The sequence below is a fragment of the Trichosurus vulpecula genome, chromosome 1, assembly GCF_011100635.1.
Source record: "Trichosurus vulpecula isolate mTriVul1 chromosome 1, mTriVul1.pri, whole genome shotgun sequence".
Lineage (NCBI taxonomy): Eukaryota > Metazoa > Chordata > Mammalia > Diprotodontia > Phalangeridae > Trichosurus > Trichosurus vulpecula.
Genome location: NC_050573.1, coordinates 431394536 through 431417700, shown reverse-complemented (window position 1 = coordinate 431417700; position 23165 = coordinate 431394536). Strand labels below are relative to the sequence as shown.

Sequence of the window (23165 nt, the reverse complement as noted above, 5' to 3'; positions counted from 1 at the left end):
AGTTCTTTTGTTTTAAACAGTATGATCATGTTTTCAGGCTATGTAATTTTTGGTGTCCAGGTTTTTTTTTGAAAAGGTTTTAGTAAATTTTTGTTCATCGTTAATGTTTTTCCTTTGCTTTTGAAAAATTTTACATTACTCTAAATTGTATTTTTTTAATGTGACTGTTTTTCTTCTTTGATTCAGAATTTTTTTTGTTTTTATAATTCTGTAGTTCTATGATTTATGTGTCAATATCAGGATTTCTTCTTGCTGGTGTCTTTCTACTTGTATGGTATTGACTAATCTAATTCATGGTGGAAAATTTTCCTAATTAGGTCCTTAAATATAGTATTTAGCTTTATTTTTTCTTTTTCAGTATATTCTAGATTCCCATTTAATCTAATTTTTCTACCTCTTGCTTTGTCTTCCAAATCTTTAACTTTGTCTCTCATATTTATTTGCGGCTTGTTAGTTCTGTTGCTTTTTGGGTTTGTTCTTCAATTTTCATTATTTGTTGATCATTGCCAAATTTTCTTGATCCTATTGTTTGCTGGTTCCATCAATATATTTTAGATGTTGGGCACTGTTTTGCATTTTCCCTAGTTTTTTGCTTCATGTTTTATTTTTTTAAATACTGCTTTTGAGAATTAATGCCTATATTAATTTTTAATGTATTTGCTTTCTAATTTTATTTATCAGTTGCTATTTTTTCCATTGTGGTCATTGATGCTTTACTTTGGGTTTTAAAGGAAAGTTATTATTTAGGGCATAGAATTATAGATTTATATTTATAGTTAGAAGGGACCTTAAAGAGTATCTAATCCAGCCCACTAATTTTACAGATGAGGAAATTGAGGCTCAAAGAAATGATTCACCCAGGGTTTTATGGATAAAGTGACAGAGCCAGGATTTGAATTACATTCCCCTGTCTCCAAATGGAATATTCCCTCTACTTTGTTATCCTTCTGTCTCAAGATCTTTTACCTTGTACGAGTTCTTTATTGGATAATAGATTAAAACCATTTAGTACTAATTTTTCAGTTCCAAAAAGGGAGTAATAAAGAGCCATAGGCATGGGAGAGGCTGCTTTTTAAAAAGTTTCCATTCTTGCTTCTTTTCTCATTATTTTTCATGGGATGAGGATGGGTTCGAATAGTGTTTCATAATTGATTGCAGGAGTTTAGGAAGAAGCTGATTCCAATGGCTTTCTTACTTCCCAGACGTCTTTAGTCAGAGGATCTAATCTTGATCTGGACCCTTGTCTTACTCGTATTATTAGGGCATGTTATTGCAGGGTGAAAGTTGTGTGAAGTTTTTGACAGATGTCATGCAAGACTTGCAAACCTAAGAAGAACCCTGGGGGTCTGAGATCCCCAGTATTTCTTCCCTGGGGTCTATCCCAATGGATGTGACCTAGAAAAGTCAAAGGATCATAGATATATAGCTGGAAGGAATGTCATAGGTCATCTAAGCCTACTGCTTAATTTTACAGATAACTAACCTGAGGCATAGATTAAATGACATTTGTATGTCATTCCCACAGTAAGTAACAAACTGGGATTTGAACCTAGGTCCTCTGACTCCAAGCTCAGTGACCTTTCCTTTTTACCTTCTGTTGCCCATCTTTGTGCTCTGTTGATCCATGTTTGACTGTGTTCAGAGGGAAGGAATCAGGAGTCTAGCCTCATTCAGTTAGTTTAAGGATGTAACTGAGGATGAGTGATGGCCCCAAACTAGGCTAATTAAATTTGTGTTCAAGAATGTGCAGCTGAGACTCCTGTCACTGCTAGGAAGAAAGACAGTTCTTGTATACTGTCAGCATGAATAGGAATTCCCCAGGAGACTCTGGAGAGTTGGTCCAGGTGGTGAAAGTCCTGGGGTCGAGGGACCAGGGGATGGTAACCACAGTAGTTGGCACGATTAGACTAGTGGAAGACTAGCTAGGCATGAATTTAGGCTGCAAATTTAGGCAGCGAATGCTTGTTGGATTAAGGGGAATTGGTATAGGTGGTCATCACTGAACATAAGCCAAAATGAATACTCTTATGGGGTGGGTGGGGGGGAAGCAATTGTATATGAGATGGGTTAAAAGGACTGACTTGACATAGAAGAGAGAGGACTGAGCATCAGGAGATTTACGTTCTAGTCTTAGCTCTCCCACTGACCAGCTGGGTGATCTTGGGCAAGCCACTTTATTTTTTTCCTCTGTGAAATGAAGGAGTTGGTTGAAGTTGTTTCCCCAGTCCTTTATCAAATTGTGTCTGTGTGTCACAGAATCATACGACATGGACAGGAAGTAGTCTTTCTACTGTATTCTACCTTAAATTCTTAAGAGAGCATCATGTATAATTTTGTTAGTAGTACTTTAAAACATACTACTTTTTTTTTTACAACTAATTATTTGTTCTCCACAGCCCCAGGGGTCAGTAGCAGAGGGGAGAAATAGCAGTAGAGGGAGGATGGAAGGGGATATAGACTATAAAGCAGTAAGAGAAGAGAAGCCAAAATGAAACAACAAGTATGAAAATATATCCACAGAAGAAGAGGTGAGAGGATTTGTCATTGCTTAGCCTAGGGACAGCTAAGAGGTGACCGAATTACTGTCTGCAATTATGTACAGGGTATTTACAAGGAAGCTGATGATCATTTTCTATGTTTGCCAAAGACTGAGTAAGAAAAAAATGGTATTAAAGCAGAAGAGATTTGACCTGACACAAGGAAGTACTTCCAGACTGTCATAGGGGTAAAATAATTTAGGTCTTTCTTAGAGACCCTTAGAAAAAGAAAAGAAAACCCTGTGTTCTAGCAATGAGCCCAAAGTCAGATAGATTACAGGGTTTTCATGGTCCATATATATAATGGTCTTAAATTGATAACATATAATCTTATTAAATTGGGAATGGATAAAGCTAGAAGTAGAAAGGTAAAGGCAGAGTACCTTTTTCTCTCCTCCCCTGTTCCCATACCCAGGGAGCTACACATGCATCATGTATATTAATCCGATTTTTCCTTACAAAATCTCTCAGTACGTGGAGTGAGAGACAGACAGGTTTCCTGACCCATTCTACAGATACAAAAGTTGAGGCAGGAAGAGGCCCTTTGACCTCCCTAAGTACACACAGAGATGAATTTGGATGAGGCAAGCGTTTGCAAACAGCATTGTTCTGTTTTGCCTAAAAGGTCCTTTTAGTCTCCAAAGAACAATTTTGTTTTAAAGCAAAGATGAATTGAAGAAGTTAATCACTGCCACTCATAAATGTTTGCATTATTTACTGAAAATGTAAATGAAAGTGAGTGGGGAACCTGGATCCGGAATCAAGCCTTTTCCATTCTCTCTCTACTGCTCTATCTCTCTTCTGCTCCTGACCCCTGGGAGCTGTGGGGAACAAATAATTAGTTGTAAAACATTTCCCGCCAGTATATGCATAAACTCCATTCACTGCAAGACTGGGAAAAACCATTCTCAGACTTGTAGCATTTTCCTAGTTGCAATGTCTAGTGGGCGATAGTATGGCTTTGTCTAATTAAACAGGTTCAAGTGAAGCATTATAATTAGAGTTCGCTAGATAGAGCTGTGCCGCCATCAGTGACACTGATCATGCTGTGGTTCTTCAGGAGAAAAGTTGTATAATCTGAAAGCTAGATGGATTTTCCTGTTCACATAAAGATAAAATTTAAGTGGATTCCCTAAACGTCTTGTTAGAAATGTCTTGCCTTTCTCTCTCTTCTCCCACCCCAGCTGAGATCTTAAAGCATCTGATATCATTACAAAATATTCATTATCTGGAGGCAGTAAATAGGGAGCAATACCTGAAAATACCTTTGAATTAGTAATTCTTATCTCTTTAAAAATTAGCACTAAATTTTAATTAGCAACTGCATTGAATTAAAAAATTCAAAATTTTTTTTGTCTGAGAACATAAGCATTTTGAGAAATCACAGTATCATTCAAGAATGCTTTATTTCCGTGCTCCTCTCATCTCTCAGCCTGCTCCCGAACCCTGAAGAGCTTGAATATCTTTAGAAGCTTTAAGAGAAGTGTATCCACAATAAAACAGCTGTATTTTAAAAGCCTTAACTAGTGAACTCATCTGAAGTGGTTAATTATTTTGATTCCTAGAAGACCTCCCAAGAAGCAGCAAACCTTGGTGGTTGAATGATACTTCTGCTCGTCCAGCTTCCCTCCCAATTAATGACACTTTAAGCAGCCATCTCAGACAGAAGAGATCTGTCAGCACTGAGAGATTTGTGGAGACGTTGGTTGTGGCAGACAAAATGATGGTGGGCTACCATGGGCGCAAAGATATTGAACATTACATTTTGAGTGTAATGAATATTGTAAGTTTTATCCCTCTTTGTTTTCTTCTTTCTTTTGCCTAGACAATTTAAGGTGGGAATTTTAAATTCCAAGTGAATAAAACACTCCATTAGACTAATGTGGATTCAGTTTATTTCAAAATACATTTACTAAGTCCCTATTCTGTGCTAGGCAGTAGCAACACAAAGCCAAAAATGAAAGATCTTGTCCTCAGGGAAGGTATATTCCTCTGCTCATGAAACAGCTGATTGGAAAATGAATGTTTTGTTCTCAGAAAAGATAATAAAGGGTGCCCCTGTTGTCCTTATTTAGTTGCTGGAAAGAATTGTGTTTCAATGTTTTTAGTTTAAAGAGAACATCAGCCAAGACTGATTCTTTACACTGTTCATGAAGTGTTTTGCAAACATTTAAAGTGCTAGGTAAAGGCCAATTGTTATTATTATGGTCATGTTTAAAATTATACGTAGATAATTAAATGTTATTGCTTAAGACCGCTGCAAAAAATTGACAGTAAAGAATTTCTTTAGGTGGGGTTATAAAAAGCACTTGCATCAAGATAGAGTTTAATGAGTTAAATGAATGCTGTTTTTAAAACACTTTTAGATAGGCTTCATACTACTAGTTAGCTTCCTGAAAAATTGTGATAAATTATAAAATTCTATGCATTTCTTTAAAACTGCCGATCAATTGTCCAGTGATTTTTGTCTGACTTTTTGTCTTTTCTTATTTTCTGGAGGTCAGGTTGCCAAACTTTACCGGGATTCTAGCCTAGGAAACGTTGTGAATATCATAGTGGCTCGTTTAATTGTTCTGACCGAAGATCAGGTAAGACCAAGTTCTCTTTCAAAGACCTCAAGCCGTAAAGCCCAGGCTACAGTATTGTGTATTGCCATAGACTCTACCTCACTCTCACTTTAGGAGGGTGTATTTGACTAGGGACCTCAACTTTAAGCATTCACTATTTTAAGCAAGATTAAACTACTTAAAAGGAATATTCCTTCTATGTCATGTTGGGGATATATGTTTACATATGTTAGCTGAATGTTATCAGTGCAAGTTTGAGCATTTGAGTGGCAGAGATTTATAATAATGGTTCTATGTTTGCTTTTGTACGCGGATAATCTCAGTTTTTGTATTCACCTAATCACTAAAGCTGGAGCTGAGAAGAATGCCTGCTCTGTAATACACTAGATGAACTCTAGGTCAGATTTTACAGAGATAAAAATTGGCAAGAGGAGATTATTCCTAGAAACCACTGCTTCTAATTATAGTCCCATTTTAGTCTTCAAAAGGCTTAACAACTGACCTTAGTAATTTGTTTGGAACATTTCTGGTATGCATGTTGTATTGCAGCCAAACTTGGAGATAAACCACCATGCAGACAAGTCCCTCGATAGCTTCTGTAAATGGCAGAAATCCATTCTCTCCCACCAAAGTGATGGAAACACCATTCCAGAAAATGGGATTGCCCACCACGATAATGCGGTTCTTATTACTAGGTATGGTTTGTTGCAAGTATTTTTCCTTTGATTGTTGTGTGTGTGTGTGTGTGTGTGTGTGTGTTCTATAGTGTTATTATATTTGCTTCTACTTAAAGCTTCAATGAGATAATCAAATGGATGTGTCATAATGAGAGCAAAGAGATAATTTATTGTTATTTAACCATTGAAAATTAATAGATTAGCCTGTTTAAAATGTTGACCAAATAGGAGAAAAGAAAGCTTTATGATTTGGCTTAAATTTGATAAATGTGTACCCTCCCACTTATGAGGTCAGGATTCACAATTATTGGACGGATGAACTATATGACCAGTTAAGTTTTTGAATTGATGGTTGAGTGAAATGCACATAAAGGCAAGCGAGTGACTTGCTATCCAGTAGCAGAAAGAAAAAAAATCTGATAACAAATGAAATTGTTGTCATTGGTCAAAAAACTCACTGACTTCTCAACTCCAAAGGTATTTTTTAAAATGTGATGCGGGAAAAATAGTAAAGATAGAGGAGTTATATTTCCCTTAACAATGTTCAAAATGTCTCACTGAGAATGCAGAGAATCAGGTTTATTATATTGTACACTAAGCAGCTAGCCCCTTGGGCAAAATAGAATCACTTTATGTTATTTTCTAATTAAAATAAGATGGAAATAATATATTTGCATCATCTTAAGATAATTGCCTCTTCTGACATCTTATCTGCACACAATGGAAACTGAAAGCAAAAATGGAAGCAATATTGATATGGCCAAATTCAGTGTTCTCTTTCAAGGTTTCTTTTATTCGTTTTCATTTGCAAGGACACATTTAACATATGTTCCCCTTGTGGAGTTATCACAGATTATGTTGCTCTCCGGAGACAATGAATGGTAGGAGATACTTAGCCAGAAGGTGTGTTACAATGTTGAAACCCAGTCAAATGAAATCTCTCAGCATTTAGAAAGTTTGCTCTGCTAATTGTTGGACTACAGAAATAAAAAACTGAGTTTTTGATTCCTATGCTTAATTCCTTTTACTTCAGTTACTTGATATTACCAATCATTATTACAAGTCTTATGCACTTCAATCACCTCTCTCCTACCAGATGTCATAAACAGTATTACATATGAATCTTTTTGCATTTGTGGTTTGACATATCGACCTAATAAACTTTGGTATCTCTGTCACTTTGGTCTGTTTGGTTCTAATTCTCCTTTAAAAAAATTCAGGCATTGTAATGATATAGCATTCTTGATGTCAGATATCATATATACTTATATAATATGTATCAGTGAAATCACTAGAGGAAAAGTCTATTGTACGCCTTCACCAAAATAATCTCCAAGCATGTTTACATGGTGTGTATGTATGTTTGTCACATGTACACATACAAACATTTCCCTCATGTGCCCTCCACATTTCAGCACTTTTTCACTGAAGTATCAGCATTTATGATTTAATCTTTCCCATCAAATAACCAGAAGTTACACTAAGGGTGAATATTTATAAGAATTCAAATAATCAAATACAGCTGTGCTGTTCACCACCCCTTACACTGGCTGTTACACACAGCTGTCTGAACTTGTTATCCTGAATTGGCTCAGCTCTCGCTCTGATCCTCTACAGAGCTTTTCTTTGCCTCTGGGAGCTCCTCTGAGTGGCTCCTTCCCAGCAATAGCCTTTGATGTCTGGTACTTGAACATCAAATTTAATTTTTAAACATTTCTTCTGATGATCCAGACTAGTTTGGAAAATGGTCTCAGGGTTTAATGAGGGCAGGATCCCACAGAGATGAGTGCTTAGACCATGGTGGGTGGGTACAGGAAAATACTTCCATTGGGTGTCATGGGAGGCGGGGAGGGTGCCCTTTGAAATTGTTGTTTTTTAAACCTTGAATAGGTTAGAGCCTATTTTGGATTCTGGTCTCTGGATTACTGGGGCTACAGGGTGGCTTCTCAGTGCTTCCCTCTGGTAGCTACTGCACCAGCTGCTCTTGAAACATTACTTCTTAGGTAGGACTGTAACTTTCTCAGGAACAGATCTGACTTTTTCATTTCTTTATTTCTGATATGTGAAACTGAACATGTTGGATCAGTAATGCTACTTTTAGTGAAGATAATGGTGTGAACCCCCCAGCTGATATTGCATTGATGATGAAAATTCACTCTTATGATTTACTTACTAGAATATCCAGGGTTGTAAGCCCTTCCTCATAGAGGTAAGATCACAAGTTACATTCCTTTGGAATGTCAACTCACTAGGGAGAAGGTATTCTCTGTGTTTGTGGAGGGTTCTGGCAGAACACATTAATACATGAGCTTATCTCTATAGGGGTCAAATTTGGTCCCAGGGATTTAATGTTTTATGCAGAGAATCATTTGGAATTTTGATTACTTACAAAGAGTATTTCTTCTTAGTATTTTTTTAAGTTAAAAAGTATGAAATGTTTCCAATTTTGTTTTAAATTGGATACCAATTTATTGTATTTGTAGAGCCATCAGATCACACACTGATTAGTTGTAGAATCATACAAGAGAATAATTTTACTGCAGCAATGAAGAATTTTGAAATATTTTCCTCTCAAAATTAATATCATGGAAATCTAAAGAGTTACTCTGTAACTATTTTCAAGTTGATAACACTGTTTCTTCTATAGAAGAGTTTCTCATCTGTCAGACAACTGTATAGCTCAAAATTTTAAAGAGTACATAAAATTTGTGAAATTTTAATAGGAAAACAAATAAATATTAATGATGGTCTTTCATATAATTTATAAGGATTATACAGACTATTTTTAGAGGACCTTCCTGCACCATCATTAATATTCCTATCTCTCAGGGAAAAGTATAGTGTCTTTTGATGTAGAACTACAATACCATTCCATCATTTAAGTCAGAAAATGATTAGTAATATGCTCTGTACTTGAGATTCTAGGAGGGGAATTTAAGGAGTTAGAAGAGTGTAGATTTTTTTTTAAGTAGGTGTACCCTTGAGAAATTCCATTTGGCTAAAATGACCACATTAAATATTTATATCTCTGTAATGAAGAAATGTAAATTGTCAGGTAGCATGGGAAGTATTGCCTTGAGCAAGCTTTCAGGGATAGGACCTGAAATTGACATATAGTTATTGACTTTTAAAATTTCCACATGAGCTGGGTATTTAGCTCGTAGCTGAAGTCAGGAAATATCCACCACAAGTTTGAAGTCAAAACCAATTTTCAAATTTGCTCATGGCAGAAATCTTCAAGCAATCCATTTATAACATCAAATTCAGAAAGGATTTAGGGGGCTTAAAGTGTGTTTGCTTCGGTATTTAGTAGTTAGAATGAACAGACTAATACACACATTTTCTTGGCTCACCCACAGTATAAACTTTTAGAATCATTATTTTTTTCTATGGTCAGGAAATTAGGAAATACACATAATTTATATATTTACGGTATTAGCAATAATATGTTTGTAAAAATTGAAGTTTTGGAACTGTTAACCCATTAATTATGGAGGCTCATTCAGTTGCAATAATGCATTTCCTTTTTAAAATGATTTGTTAATGAAAAGGAAAGAAAATACAAATATATCTCTAAAATAAAGATGCTAAAAATAAGTCTTTAATTAAAATGGAGGGTACTTATCCTCTTCCTAAGGTCATAGCCTGTTTACTTTTATGACTCTGTATTATGAGTTGGTCAGCATGTCCAAAGTCAACTTGTGTTTTTTAGGTGGAGAGGTTAAACAGCTATATTATTTAGCTATGTGTTAAAACTTGGCTTGGCTTAATAGGACTTATTTTATTAAAAATGTATTTAAAATGACTAATTAGTGACTTTATGATTATGTAGGATAGGGTGGATTGGAGATGGGGAGTGAATTGGAATATCACAGACTCTTAGAATTTGAAAGTTGGAAGAACCTCAGTGGCCATTTAGTTTATCTCCTACACCAAAGGGATCCCTTACTTTAATATACCCTGATCACTTGAGATCATTCAGCCTCTGATTAAAGACCTCCAAGGAAGGGCAACCCACTACCTTTTGCAGCAGGCCATTCCATATTCATACAGTTCTGATTAGAAACTTTTTTCTGGTTATCAAGCCTTAATTTATCTCTTTGTGACTTGCACCCATGGCTCCTGGTTCTGCACTCTGCAGTCAAACATTACAAGTCTAATCCCTTCTACACAAGACAGACCTTCAAAAAGTTGACAACAACTGTTAGGTCCCCTTAGACTTCTTCCCAGGCTAAGCATTCCCAATTCCTCAACTGAACCTCATATGTCACGGACTCAAGGTCCTTCAGCATCATGGTTACTTTCCTCCTGACAGTCTTCAGTTTATCAATGTCATTCTTAATCCAATGCCCAGAATTGAACATTACACTCCAGATGAGGTCTGATGAAGGCAGAGGACAGGGGAACTATCCCTATTCTTGGAAGCTGTGCTCCTTTTAATGAAGCCCAAGATTACATTAGATTTTTTTTGACTATTATATCATACTGCTGAATCACATTGAGCTTGTAGTCCATTAACCCTGCCCTCATCTTTTCCTGAACAATTGCTATCTCTCCATGCCTGTGATGCTATTGTGAAGTTGATTTTTGTACCACAACTTACGTGAAATTGATTTTTTGTACCACAGTGCATGACTTTATATTTATCCCTAATGAATTTCACAGTATTAGCTTTAGCTGGATGCTGTAGCGTGGAGGATCCTTTTGGATTCTGGCTCTGTCATCCAGTGTGTTAGCTCTCCCTCCCAGCTTTGTGTCTTCTACAGATTTGATAAGCATGTCCCCCAGGCCTTTATTCAATCATTGATAAAAATGTTAACTAGCATAGGGCCAAGCAGGTTACTCCATTGCAGACTTCCTGCCCCATTGATATTGAACCATTAACAGTTAGTTACTCTTTAATTCCAGTCATCTAACTAGTTCTGAATCTTACGTCTCTCCATCTTTTCTCCACAAGAATAGTATAAGATACTTTATTACAAGCTTTGCTAAGATCTAAGTAAGTGTGATCCACAGCATTGCTGTCATCTCATGGTTTAGTACTCCCGCCTCCCTCTCATCTCTATCTCCTAGCTTGCCTGGCTTTTTCAAGTCCCAACTAAAATTCTGTCCTCTGCAAGAAGCCTTTCCCGACCCCTCTTAATTCTTGAGCCTTTTCTCTGTTAATTATTTCCTGTTTACCTAGTACATAGCTTGTTATATACATACTTGTTTGCTTGTTGCCTCCCCCATCGGGTTGTGAGTTCCTTGAGGGGTAGGAACTGTCTTTGGCCTCCTTTTTTATCTCCAGCACTTAGTATAGAACCTGGCACATGGTAGACACTTCGTAGATGTTTATTGATTGATCGATTGGAAAAAAGAAATGAAACTAGTCTAACATGACATGTTTTTGATGAAACCGTGCTGGTTTTATGTAATCATTGATTCCTTTTCTAAATGTTTATTATCTGGTAGAGAATGTTCCTAAGAATCAAAGTCAAGCTCACTGACTTGTAGTTTGCAGACTATTTTGAAAATGTAGATGTTTGCCCTTCTCTAATTTCATGATACCTTTCTGTTTTCCATTATCTTCAAAATATCACTGACAGTGGCTTAGCAATCACATCTGCTGGTTCTTTTGAAACTCAAGGCTGTATTTCACCTGAGCAAGGTGACTACTCTTACCACAGGCAGCTAGGTAGTACATTGGTTAGACCTCTGGGCCTGATGTCAGGAAGACCTGACTTCAGATCTGACCTCAGGTACTTTCTTGATATGACTAATCATTTAACCTGCTGCCTCAGTTTCCTCAAATGTAAAATGGGGATTTCGATTATGATTTGATTATGGGATTATTTGCTGTGGTGGAAAACGTACAGACTTTCATTAACAGTAGTTACATTGAAGAGCTGAAGTGCCAGTAAGGAAAAAAAAGCTTTCATGAGAGGATTTCTACTTAAAGTCAGAGTTAGTGATATAAATGAGAAAGGAAGAATATTTGCAAGCAGTAAGAAAAATGCTTCTTCAGTGAGTAGTAATGATATATTGAGTCTTGATTGAAGTTAGAAATAAAACCTGGCCCCATTACACATTCTACTCATCATGGAGCAAAAATGAATGAGAAATACTTCTGTTCTAGCATTAGTTAACCTCCTTTTCCCCTATCCTTTTAAATCAATCATTTACCTTTCAACTGTAGGTCTCAGAAAGGGTCATAAAACCTATTCAAATGATAGTTTTTCCAGGAAATGTGTTTTGTAGCAATAGTTTGGGATTTGGTCTGTTAGAGTATTCAGTTGCTATTCTGCTATAGAAGCATAGTTGCCTCTGTTAGTAGAGAAGGTTTACTTTTGCCATTTGTGGTTTGTAAGAAATGAACTTTGCAAGCCTAAATTATTCTTAAGAAAATATTTGACAACTTATCTGATAGTTGTATATATTAAAATTATAAAAAGAATTTTAACAAACTTCAAAAATTAGATATAGTTATTTTAAGTTAATATTAATAGTGTGGGTTATAATGACTTTTGAAAAGCATAGCTTTAGACACTTGGGATTTTTTGAACTGAAATACTTGATAGAGTTATACATAATTAGCACATCTGAGCAGCATTAAGAAAACATTAATTTTCTAACCCACAAGTATTTTTTTTCCCTTGGGTACCATAGAGATTGGCTTTGAATGAAGAATGCACATTTTTGGTACTTGACTTCTGATCTTTTAATTTAATGTCTGGCCTTAACCGAGGCTAGATCATCGTTGGCACCAATTTCAAAAATTCATTCTGTTTATTAATTTGTTGGAAGTAGTTTTCAAAGTAATTAGTACTGTCTGCAGATGAACTAGCTGGATGGCATTCTGAGATGTGTGCCTAGCAAGGTCAAAGTTAAGAAGTGACCCTTAACAGGAATTGTCTGGACATTTTCTAATCAATGACAGGTGTGAATATGTCCAAAGGAGCAGTGGTGAGATTCAGCCAGTTCTCACTGGTTCACTAGAACCAGTACCTAATTTTAGGTTGAGTTTGGCAAACTGGTTGTTAGCGGGGGTGAGGCCTGTGCCTGGAACGTCAGTGGCAGCAGCGCCTAGGCTCTGTTCCGTGAAGAACCGGTTGTTAATTTATTTGAATCACGCCACTGTGAAGGAGTATCATAGAAAGTCTTGTTAGAAATGAGTGTATCTCTGTAATAGCTCCCATGTGTAATAATGAATTTAAAGGTAGCTTAAAAATGTGTTTGATCTCCAATCAAATGCTAGATAAAATGTTATTTTTTAATCAGAACATAAAACTTACCTATCTACCTATCTATAGATCATTATTTCAAGATTTTGGACATGGGAGGCAGATGTCCTTAATCATATAAATATGATGAGGTCAAGATAAGTATGACAAAGATGTAAAATGGGAGCAATGATATCATCCATTTATATAATGATTTAGGGGAGGCACAGTGGATAGAGCACTGGGCTTGGAATCAGGAAGACTCATTTTCCATCAGTTCAAATCCTGTCTCAGACACTTACTAGCTGTTTGACCCTGGGCAAGTCACTTACCCCTGTTTGCCTCAGTTTCCTCATCTGTAAAATGAGCTGGAGAAGGAAATGACAAACCACTCCAGTATTTTTGCCAAGAAAACCCCAAATGGGGTCATGAAGAGTCAGACGTGGCTGAAATGACTCAACAATAACAAGAACTTATAATGATTTATAAGGCACTATCATTTTATTTAATAAGCATGTATTATGTCCCTAAATATGTGCCAGTAACTGTCCTTGGCACTGGGGATAGAAAGAAAAATTTAAAAATCCATGCCCTCATGGAGCTGGCATTCATTATTTGGGAATAATAATATCATACATTTGTGTTGTTTAACATCTGACTCTTTGTTACTGCATTTGGAGTTTTCTTGGCAAAGATGCTGGAGTGGTTTGCTATTTCCTTCTCCAGCTCATTTTACAGATAAGGAAACTGAGGCAAACAGGGGTAAGTGACTTGCCCAGGGTCACACAACTAATAAGCATCTGAAGCCAGATTTGATGTCGGGTCTTTCTAACTCCAGGCCTGGTGCTCTATTCGCTATGCCACCTAGCTGCCCTTCATACATTTATATGATGATTTATAAAGCATTATCACTTCACTCAATAAGCATTTATTATGTCCCTAAATATGTGCCAGGAACTGTTCTAGGCAACTGGGATAAAAAGAAAAAAAAATCAAAGGTCTGTGAGAGGATCAAATGAAATAATATTTGCAAAAAGTGCTTCGCACAGTGCCTGGCCCATAGTAGGTGTTATATAAATGCTTATTCCCTCCCTCTCCCTTTTAAGAAAAGTCCTCTTGGCTACCATGTAAACCCTTCTCTCTGGGCCTGTCTTCAATGAACTCAATTTAATTCAATGAGAGACAGAGACAGAGAAGTTAAATGCATGGATGGGAAGTGATGGTGAATTACCTCTTTTCTCCACAAAGTATGAGGCATGGTCCTTTACTAATAAGGGAAAGGTGATATGGAGGCTTGAAGAGAGAAGTTTGGAACAACAGTGGTGGAGGGTGCAGAGAGTCAATTAGACAAAGGTAAAAAATTGCTTTGCTGCAGTGGGAATGATGCAGGGCTGGGATTTGACGAGGGATGATGACAAAGGATTTAAAATGAGAGGACAGCATGGAATTACTTAACTATAGGATCAAGACTGGGAAGGGAGAAAGATGGACTTGAAGAATGCTGGTGCTCTAGACAGAAATAGGAAAGTTGGGAAGAGTGTAAATTTGAGCAGAAAGACAATGAGTTTTGTTTTGAACATGTTGAGTTTGAGATGCCCATGGGACTTCAAATTTGAAATGTTCACTGGGCAATGGGTGATATGGGACCTGAGCTCAGGGGGAAAACTAGAGCTGTCTCTCTCTCCCTCTCTCTCTTTCTCTCTGTCCCCCTTACCTCTCTCCCTCTCTTCCTCCTTTTCCTCTCCCCTCCTCTCCTCTCCTCTCTTTTCCCTCTCCCTCTCCTCTTTTCTCCCTCTCTGTCTTCCTCTCTCTCTCTCTCCCTCTTCCTCCCTTTCTCTCCCTCTCTCTCTCTCTTCTCTCTCTGTCTCTGTCTCTCTCTGGATATCTATCTATCTATCTATATATGTGTGTGTGTGTGTGTGTGTGTATGTATGTAAAACAGTCATTGGCAGTCATTGGTATTAAAATGATAATTGAACTCATGGAAGCTGATGAGCTTACCAAGTAAGAAAGTATAAAGAGAAAAGAAAAGAGGGCTCAAGATAGAACCTTGAAGTGCATTAACAGTTAGTGAGCATAACATGAATGAAGATCCAGCAAAAGGAGATTGAGAAGGATGGTGGGACAGATAGGAGAAGAACCAAAAAAGAGTACTGTGATGGAAACCCTGAGAGGAGAAAATATCCAGAAGGAGATACTGGTCAGCATATCAAATGATACAGAGCAAGAAGGATGAGCATTGAGAAAGACCATTAGATTTGATGATTAAGAAAGCATTGGTCACTTTGGAGAGAGCAGTTTCAGTTGAGTCATGAGACTGGAAGCCAACTTGCAAAGGGTTTAGAAGAGAGTGAGAGGAGAGAAAGTGGAAGCAATGAATGTAGAGGACTTTCAAAGAGTTTCGTTGAGGGTGAGGAAAGAAAAGGCTGTTAGGGAGAGATGGTATAAACTAGTGAGTGTTTTTTTTAAGGATGAGGAAAATTGTAGATAGTAGAGAAAGAACTAATAGATAGGAGGAGATTGAAGATTAGAAAGAGAAAATATATGATTTAGGCGGCATCCTGCTGGAGAATATGGGAAAGGATGTGATCAGGAGTACATGAAGAAGGGCAAAAAGAAGGGCCACCTCTTCTCCAGAGATTGGGGTTAAAGAGGATATGGTGGGGGGGGCGATGTCAGGAGGATATAATCATCATCACCAAGCATTTATTAAATGCTTAATATATGCCAATCTAAGTGTTGGAAATACAAATACAAGCAGAAAGAAAGACTATCCCTGTCCTCAAAAAGCTTATATTCTAACAGGGAAAGATGATAAATAGAAGGAAGCTGAAGGAGAGAGATGAAGGTACCTAGTGATACAGCAGAGGGTAGCTTGTAGAGGAATGGCTGAGGTTCCCTTTTGAAATGGAGCCTCTGGGAGAAGTCAGTTCAATGAGAAGGAGAGGCTGAAGGGGTGCAGGGTACATCCAGTGTGTGAATTCCAGTACTGGACTGAACTTTCAGGAGGAAGAGATTTCTGGGGCATGGTAGAGGAAGTCTAGAGTGTAAACCTGAAGAGGAATGAGGATGTGTGATGAGGAGAATGGGAAAAGGAGCTTGTGTTGAATGGCCTGGATTTTTTGATTAAGTTATGAATGGAGTTTTTCAGCCGGGGTAGAGGTATGGATGGTTTGAGGAGAGAAGAGATTTGGAACAACCTCTATGGTGAGAGGTATAGAGAAGTAGGCAGGGCAAGTCAATGTCAACCTTTTCTCTACCCTCATTCCCATTTTGCAAATGAGGAAACTGAGTCTTGGAGGGAGTATAGGATTTGTTCAAGGCCACACAGCAAGTAAGTGGCAGAACTCTACCTGAACTAAGGTTCTGTTGTTTCTGGATCTTCCCTTTGTACTCAACATTGGTTAGGCCTTTATTCAATTTTGGAACCCACAGTTTGAGGTGGACAGATATTCAACAATGCAAAGCACTTTATTCAGTGTTGGGGAAAAAGACAAAAAAACTCTACTGTTTTATAATCCCTTCGAAGACTCACACTAGGAAACAGGTTATATGAGGGAAAGGTTGGCCAACTGGGTTTATTTGGCAAGGAGGTGGTAAAGCTGATTGGAGAACTGAAAATATTTCATGTATACGAATGGATATTTTTATAAGTGAGGATTAAGTGATCTCTCCTTACATCCTACCAGTGGAATGAATGTTTCTTGAAGGAGGAAATTGTTCTGTTTTTTTTTCTTTGTATTCCTTTTTTATGCAATAAACTCTTGCTGAATTAAATTGAATTCACTGAAGATAGGCCCAGAGAGAAGGGTTTACATGGTAGCCAAGAGGACTTTTCTTAGAAGGGAGAGGGAAGGAATAAGCATTTATATAACACCTGCTATGGGCCAGGCATTGTGCTAAGCACTTTTTGCAAATACTTGATCCTCTCAACAACTGGGTTAAGTGACTTGCTCAGGGTCATGTGACTAGTGTCTGAGGCTGGATTTGAACTCAGGTCTTCCTAACTCTAGGTCCCACGTTCTATTTGCTTTCTACTGTAGCATTTGTAAGACACCAAAATGCCTTGCCAACAGAGGTGGTTGTAGTTTCCCTTTCTGGAGTTTTGAAACAAAGGGTAGACAGATTACTGTCTTGGATTTTGGGAACATAACTTTGCTCGGAGGCAAGGGAATGAACTAGGTATTCATGGACTGGTCTAGCTTAATGATCCTGTGATGTCTTTTTTACAAATAGATAAGAGTGTTGCTTCTTGAAGGTATTTCCAAACTGGTCGGAGAGGAAGGAAATTTGATAAGAAACTGTTGGCCTTTGGTCCCTCAATGTGACATTCTTTTCTTCCTTAACTTCACAGGATTTTTAATGTTACTTGTTCATAGTGGCCATAGATGTTGGTATCAGTGAGATTTAAGTGAATGTCATTCTACCTACTGGTGTTTGTAACATGTACGTGAAAAAATCTATTTTTTTTATCCTCGAAATATTGAAAGTTCTAGAAGAAAGCATCTTCCACATTGGGTGGTCCCTTTATGGAGTATTGAGGAAGGATATAGACCTTTATTCACACAGGATGAGAAAGGGTAGATGGGTTGTAGTCAGTACTGGTAGAGAGTATACTTGGACCAGTGAGACCATGGATCCCTTGAAGTATTGAGGTTTAAAAAGTGGGGGAGGGGAGTTAGACTAGGTATAGAGTTTCTAATTGCCTGTGTAGAACCCATAGCCAAGGCTTTCATCTTCATCCATGTATTTTAGGACCAGTCTGGCTTCTCTTATACATGCATACATACATACATATGTACGTACTATAGTTTTGTTTATAGATTTTTAATATATGGATTAAAACAAGCATTTCCATAACATAGTATAACGAAAAAGATGATTACATGTGAAACTGCAAATCTATTATGTATGACTTGCTATTCCTTTTAAACATATAATAAAGTTATCATGTAAATTTCTTTTTTTAAGTATGTATACCTATTTATTTGTACAGATATAAGGATACATATTTTAAAAATTGCCTAGTTCTTTTCCTTGCAATCATTAAGAGGGTAGCTATTTAGCAGGAAGGACTCTGGTGACAAGATTTTCCCCCCACCCCCTACACACACACACACACACACACACACACACACACACACACTACTTCAAACACGTGTAAGAAGTATATGATGCAGCAAACATACTCAGTTTCTATGTAAAAAATATGAATCTAGTTACATATTTACATAGACACACATATACACACATACATATCTATAGGTTGAGATTTATATTGCTATATAAATACAATATAAATACATACAGAGTGAGAGAAATGTGGTAGGATCTATCCCTATGGCTATCCTTATAGGAATTACATTGTTAATTAGAATATCATTGATATAGATAAGCTTTCTGTGGCTCATGCAGTATGCTTCCCACATGTGCCCAAAATATTGTGTGCTGCCTTCTTTTTCCTTGAGCTCTTTCAAGTAAATGGCCACACTGTGGTTGACTACAAAACTAGGTTCCAGGTCACTTTCTTTTTGTTTTAATTTTTATTTATTTTTTTAATTTATGGAATAAAACAAGCATTTCAAAAATTTGATTTTTAAAATGAACAAAAATTTATTTTCTTTCCCTCCCACCCTCTCCCCCCCTCATTGAGAAAAAAAGAAAAACAATTCTAATAACAAATATATAGAATTAAGTGAAATAAATTTCTACGTGGCCGTGCATGTCCAAAAATTATGTCTTGATCTGCACAATGAGTCTATCCCCTCTGTATCGGGAAGTGTGTTACATGCTTCATCATGGGACTTCTCAAATCATGGTTGCTCAGTGAATTATCTTATATTTTCTCAATAACATTTTTTATTCCTGTTCTTCACAGTTTATCATCGGTTACATGTTGCCACCATCTCATGCCCACCATATGCCTTTCCATTGTCCTAATCTTTTGTATTCCATCTGCATCTTAAAAATCTGTAAAATTTTGATTTCTTTTAAAAATTCAGAAGAATTGTTATTATTTGTCTAGGACATTGCAATGATGAATTATTGTTCTAAGAGGCAATGTAGTACAATCTAGAGTAAAATACCTTTTCAGACACTAGATGTGGGACATTGTGCAAATCATTTAATCTCTGCCTCAGTTTCCTCATCTGTAAAATGGAGGTAATAATGTCACCTACCTCCCAGGGTTGTTGTGAGAATCAAATGCAAATCTTATACCACTACTGTTATATGTATGTCAGTTATTATTGTGATAGAAATCTCACATCAATAATCTAGAAATGCAACCTATCGTATAGTTGTAAGCTCTCGAATACATGTGAAATTATTCTCTTGTGATTTTTAAAAATGACATTATTTTTCTCTGGCTTAAATCCTGGCACCTAGGATAGCTTTTCCTAGATTGGATGCACTTTCAGCTTTTCAAATACCCACTATCTAGTGCAATCCATTCTATGGCAGCTCATTTCCTGGTTTCAGGGCATCTTCTCGAACCTGGAACACTATCTCTTCTCTTGAAGGTAAGACTAGCAGTTCACATTTATGTAGAGCCTTAAAGTTTACAAAAACAAGCCTCACAAAAATGAAAATACTTTAAATACTTATGAAAATAAGTTCCCAGTTTTCAAGTGAGTGCACACAAAAGTAAAGTGACTTGTCTGGGGTTATTTATACAGCCAGTAAGAGCTGCAGCTTGAACACAGGTCTCTTGACTCCAAGTCTACAAGCCCTGACCCCACTAAATTATCTTCTCTTTGGACATTTCCCTAGCTCATTCTCAGCTGTGCTCTGAGTTTTTCTTTTTGCTGCAACAGATTCTGGCTAGGACTTGATATAGTCCGTCAACAGGCATTTATTAAGATGCTACTGTATGCCAGGCACTGTGCTAAGCACTGGGGAGGTAAATCAACAAAAGATAATCTCTGCCCTTTAGGAGCTCACAGTGTAATGCAGGAAAGGAATACAACATGAAAACAGCTCTAGCTGTGGACCATATAAATTGGAGATCAACAAAGGGACAGTAGTGGCATTAAATGTGTTTAGGAAAGGATTTTTGTAGAAGATGGGATTTTAGCTGAGGCTTGAAGGAAGCCAGGGAAGCCTAGAAGTGGAAATGAATAGGGAGAGAATTCCAAGCATGGCGTCTCTCCCTTCCCCTCCCGTCTCCTCCCCTCTCTTTACCTCCCCCCTCCCCTCCCCTCTCCTCTCCCCTCCACTCCCTTCTCCTCCCATCCTTTCTCCTCCTCTCCCCTCCCCTCCTCTCCTCCCTCCCCTTTCCTCTCTCCTCTCTCCTGTCCTCTCCCAGCAGAATATCTGAGTGTTCTTAACCAAAACACACTCCTGGCCTAGTAAAGACATTGTCTTGATTGTTAGGACAAAATGTACCTTAGGCATTATAAAACTCAAAGGGAACTGAAACTTTAACTAGTTGTGGCCTTTAAAGCTACTTGTATAAGTGATTAAAAAATATCCGCATTAATCCTTTGTTGAATTAACTATTAGGAAGCTTTCTGTAAGCAGCCCCAGGCTGTGACTGTTGCTTCTATATAACTGTGTTTGCATGTCAGCTTTTTGTGTAGAAATCTGCCCTTTTATAGAGAGGCAAGCCCACACTTTGAAACTTTTTATAGTACTGCAAAATTGCTCAGGACTTGAACTCTTAAGTAGGATAAACAGGACAACTCCTCAAAAGAGGCTTGTGGATCATGATGTCTTCATTTCAGTCACTTTGAAATGTATTAAAAATGGGACCCATCTGGTCAGTTGTAAGAAATCCTGTGAAAATTCAGCCTTCTGCGTATTGGACCATATCATATATGAAACAGATGTGAAAAATACAGGTGTTAAGAACTGTGCTTAGAATATTAGTCAGCTAATCTTTAATGAGGTGTGCACCTGGTATGTAGGAGTGACTCAACACACGTACAGCTACAGAATGGGGGCTTTAAGTCTATCCAGTTATTCAATAGTACATGACAGGCCAAAATATGGAATCTTCCTGTTATGGAGCTTTAAAATTAGGAAATCAATTCAAGGCTCATTTTTATAGTTTTCTTTTGTTTTATATTGCCCTGTTTCTCTCCCACAATCCTTCTTGGTGATTCCCCCTTTCCTGCTTCTGCCCTCCCAATACCTAGTTTTTTCTACTTTCTTTGACTTTTAAAAACTGAGGAAGCACTCATAAATTAATTAGTGGATGATATGATGGAGAAGAAGAGGAGTAAAGATATTTGTTTCCAAAGGAGTAGGAAGTCTTGGAAAGTCTGTAATAGACTTCTAAGATCCCAGGGAAGATGGGATAGAGGCATCAGAGGACTTATTTAGAATCCTGTAATAACTTTTTAAAAGGCTCTTCAGAAGAGTAAACATTTGTTTACCTGAGCAAACAAGGGAAGGGCTTAGAAGTTTGCCTCACCTGTTGAGGACTTAAGTTGACAAGCAACTTAATAATAACATATTATTGAGGGTTCTAGAGAGAGGGACCAAGCCTATCTAGGATTTCTTTTACTTTTGTTCAGGCAACAGAACTCACCAACAAAATGATGATTCAGCAGTTAATGGCAGACAATCTGAATCTACCCTCCTCACTTGATTTCATTGTAGCTCTACTTCTGATGTAAGGCAGGGGATGAGGTGGCTTCTGATTGCTTGAGAATATCTACAATTTCGATATTTTAATTTGGTTATTGATTTTGAGTACTTTTTATCATTAGTTTCTATTAGTAAGTTATTCCTTTTCCTTCTTGGTGATTCTTCCTTCAATATGATTAAGAGGATTTTTATTTACTCTTAAGTGACTGTTACATGTTGTTTTGAAATTTAGTAGGAGTTCCTTCAGAGGGCAGCGCTTATTTTGGTTCAATATTTTGGTTGGATTTTGGACTCAGAGAGCCTCAGTTCAAATCTAGTCTCTTTCCACTATTTGAACTCTGTTCCTCAGTTTCTCTGTCTGCACAATTCAGGAGTTAATATAGATGGCCTTTAAGATCTCTGACAGTTCTAAACCCATGATCTCTGTCTAATTTTTGAAATGGACGTCAGTGGAGGAAATGGGTTTGAATATTTAGAAATTAATTTTGCAGGTAACTTTAGAATTTTTTAAAAGTTTTTCCCTAATTACTTGTTAGAACAAATTTTTACATTTTAAAAAACGTTTGAGTTCCAAATTCTATCCCTCTCTCCCTCCTTGCTGATCCCTTCACTCTGAGATGGTAAGCAATCCAACATAGGTTATACATGTGTAATCATGTAAAACATTTCCTTATTAGTCATTTTGTACAAGAAGACTTGAACAGAAAAAAAAAATGAAAGCAAGCAAGAAAATGAAAAATAGTATGCTTCAGTCTGTATTCAGACAGTATCAGTTCTTTCTTTGGAGATAGCATGTTTCATCATGAGTCCTTCGGGATTGTCTTGGGTCATCGTATTGCTGAGAATAGCTAAGTCATTCACAGTTCTTCATTGCACAAAGTTGCTGTTACTATATACAATGTTCTCCTGGTTCTGATCACTTCACTCTGTATCAGTTCATGTAAGTCTTTCCAGGTTTTTCTGAAATCCACCTGCTAGTCATTTCTTATAGCACAATAACATTCCATTACAATCTTATACTACAACTTGTTCAGCCATTTCCTAATTGATGGGCATCTCCTTGATTTCCAGTTCTTAGCCACCACAAAAAGAACTTGCAGGTAACTTTTGAGGAATGCATTTTTTCCGCATATTGAATGATGCTCATATATCATATCACAATAAAATTACAAAATCACAGAATATGAGAGTCAGAGGGGACTCCAGTGGCCTTTTAGGTCAACCTATATGCCAAGGGAATCTTCACTAAAACATACCCGACATTCATCACAGATTCTGAATTACTCTATTTACTAGCATCATTCTTTTTCCCTTTAATTTTTTATTTAAAAAATGAACATTAAAAATCATATTTCCCCTTGTTTCTATCCCTAGTCTTTCCAATGGGTATAGAAGGGTGTGTGTCATTTGGTGGTGAGTGTTCCTTCACAGGTAAGTCTAAGCACCACTGTAGGCAAGAATTGCACTATAGACATTTGGTGAGCCTCTATCCTGAAGGCTTGATAATAGCATTGATGAGGCATGAATCAGTGGTTAACTTTTTCTCAGTTATTTTCAGCAAAACACAACTTACCCTTCTTCAGGATTCTT

At 37.2% G+C, this 23165-nt stretch overlaps 1 protein-coding gene across 2 annotated transcripts in view; it reads left to right on the top strand.

Annotated features, from left to right (window-relative positions):
• Positions 1 to 23165, top strand: part of ADAMTS6 (ADAM metallopeptidase with thrombospondin type 1 motif 6) — a 316340-nt gene that overhangs the window by 27691 nt on the left and 265484 nt on the right. The window contains exons 4-6 of one of the 2 annotated variants that reach the window (XM_036736575.1): positions 4106 to 4320; positions 5042 to 5125; positions 5654 to 5799. In XM_036736575.1, the coding sequence (XP_036592470.1) occupies positions 4106 to 4320; positions 5042 to 5125; positions 5654 to 5799 (445 nt within the window). Of the gene's footprint in view, positions 1 to 4102; positions 4321 to 5041; positions 5126 to 5653; positions 5800 to 23165 lie in introns of both variants that reach the window. The other variant, XM_036736573.1, reaches the window with a different exon arrangement.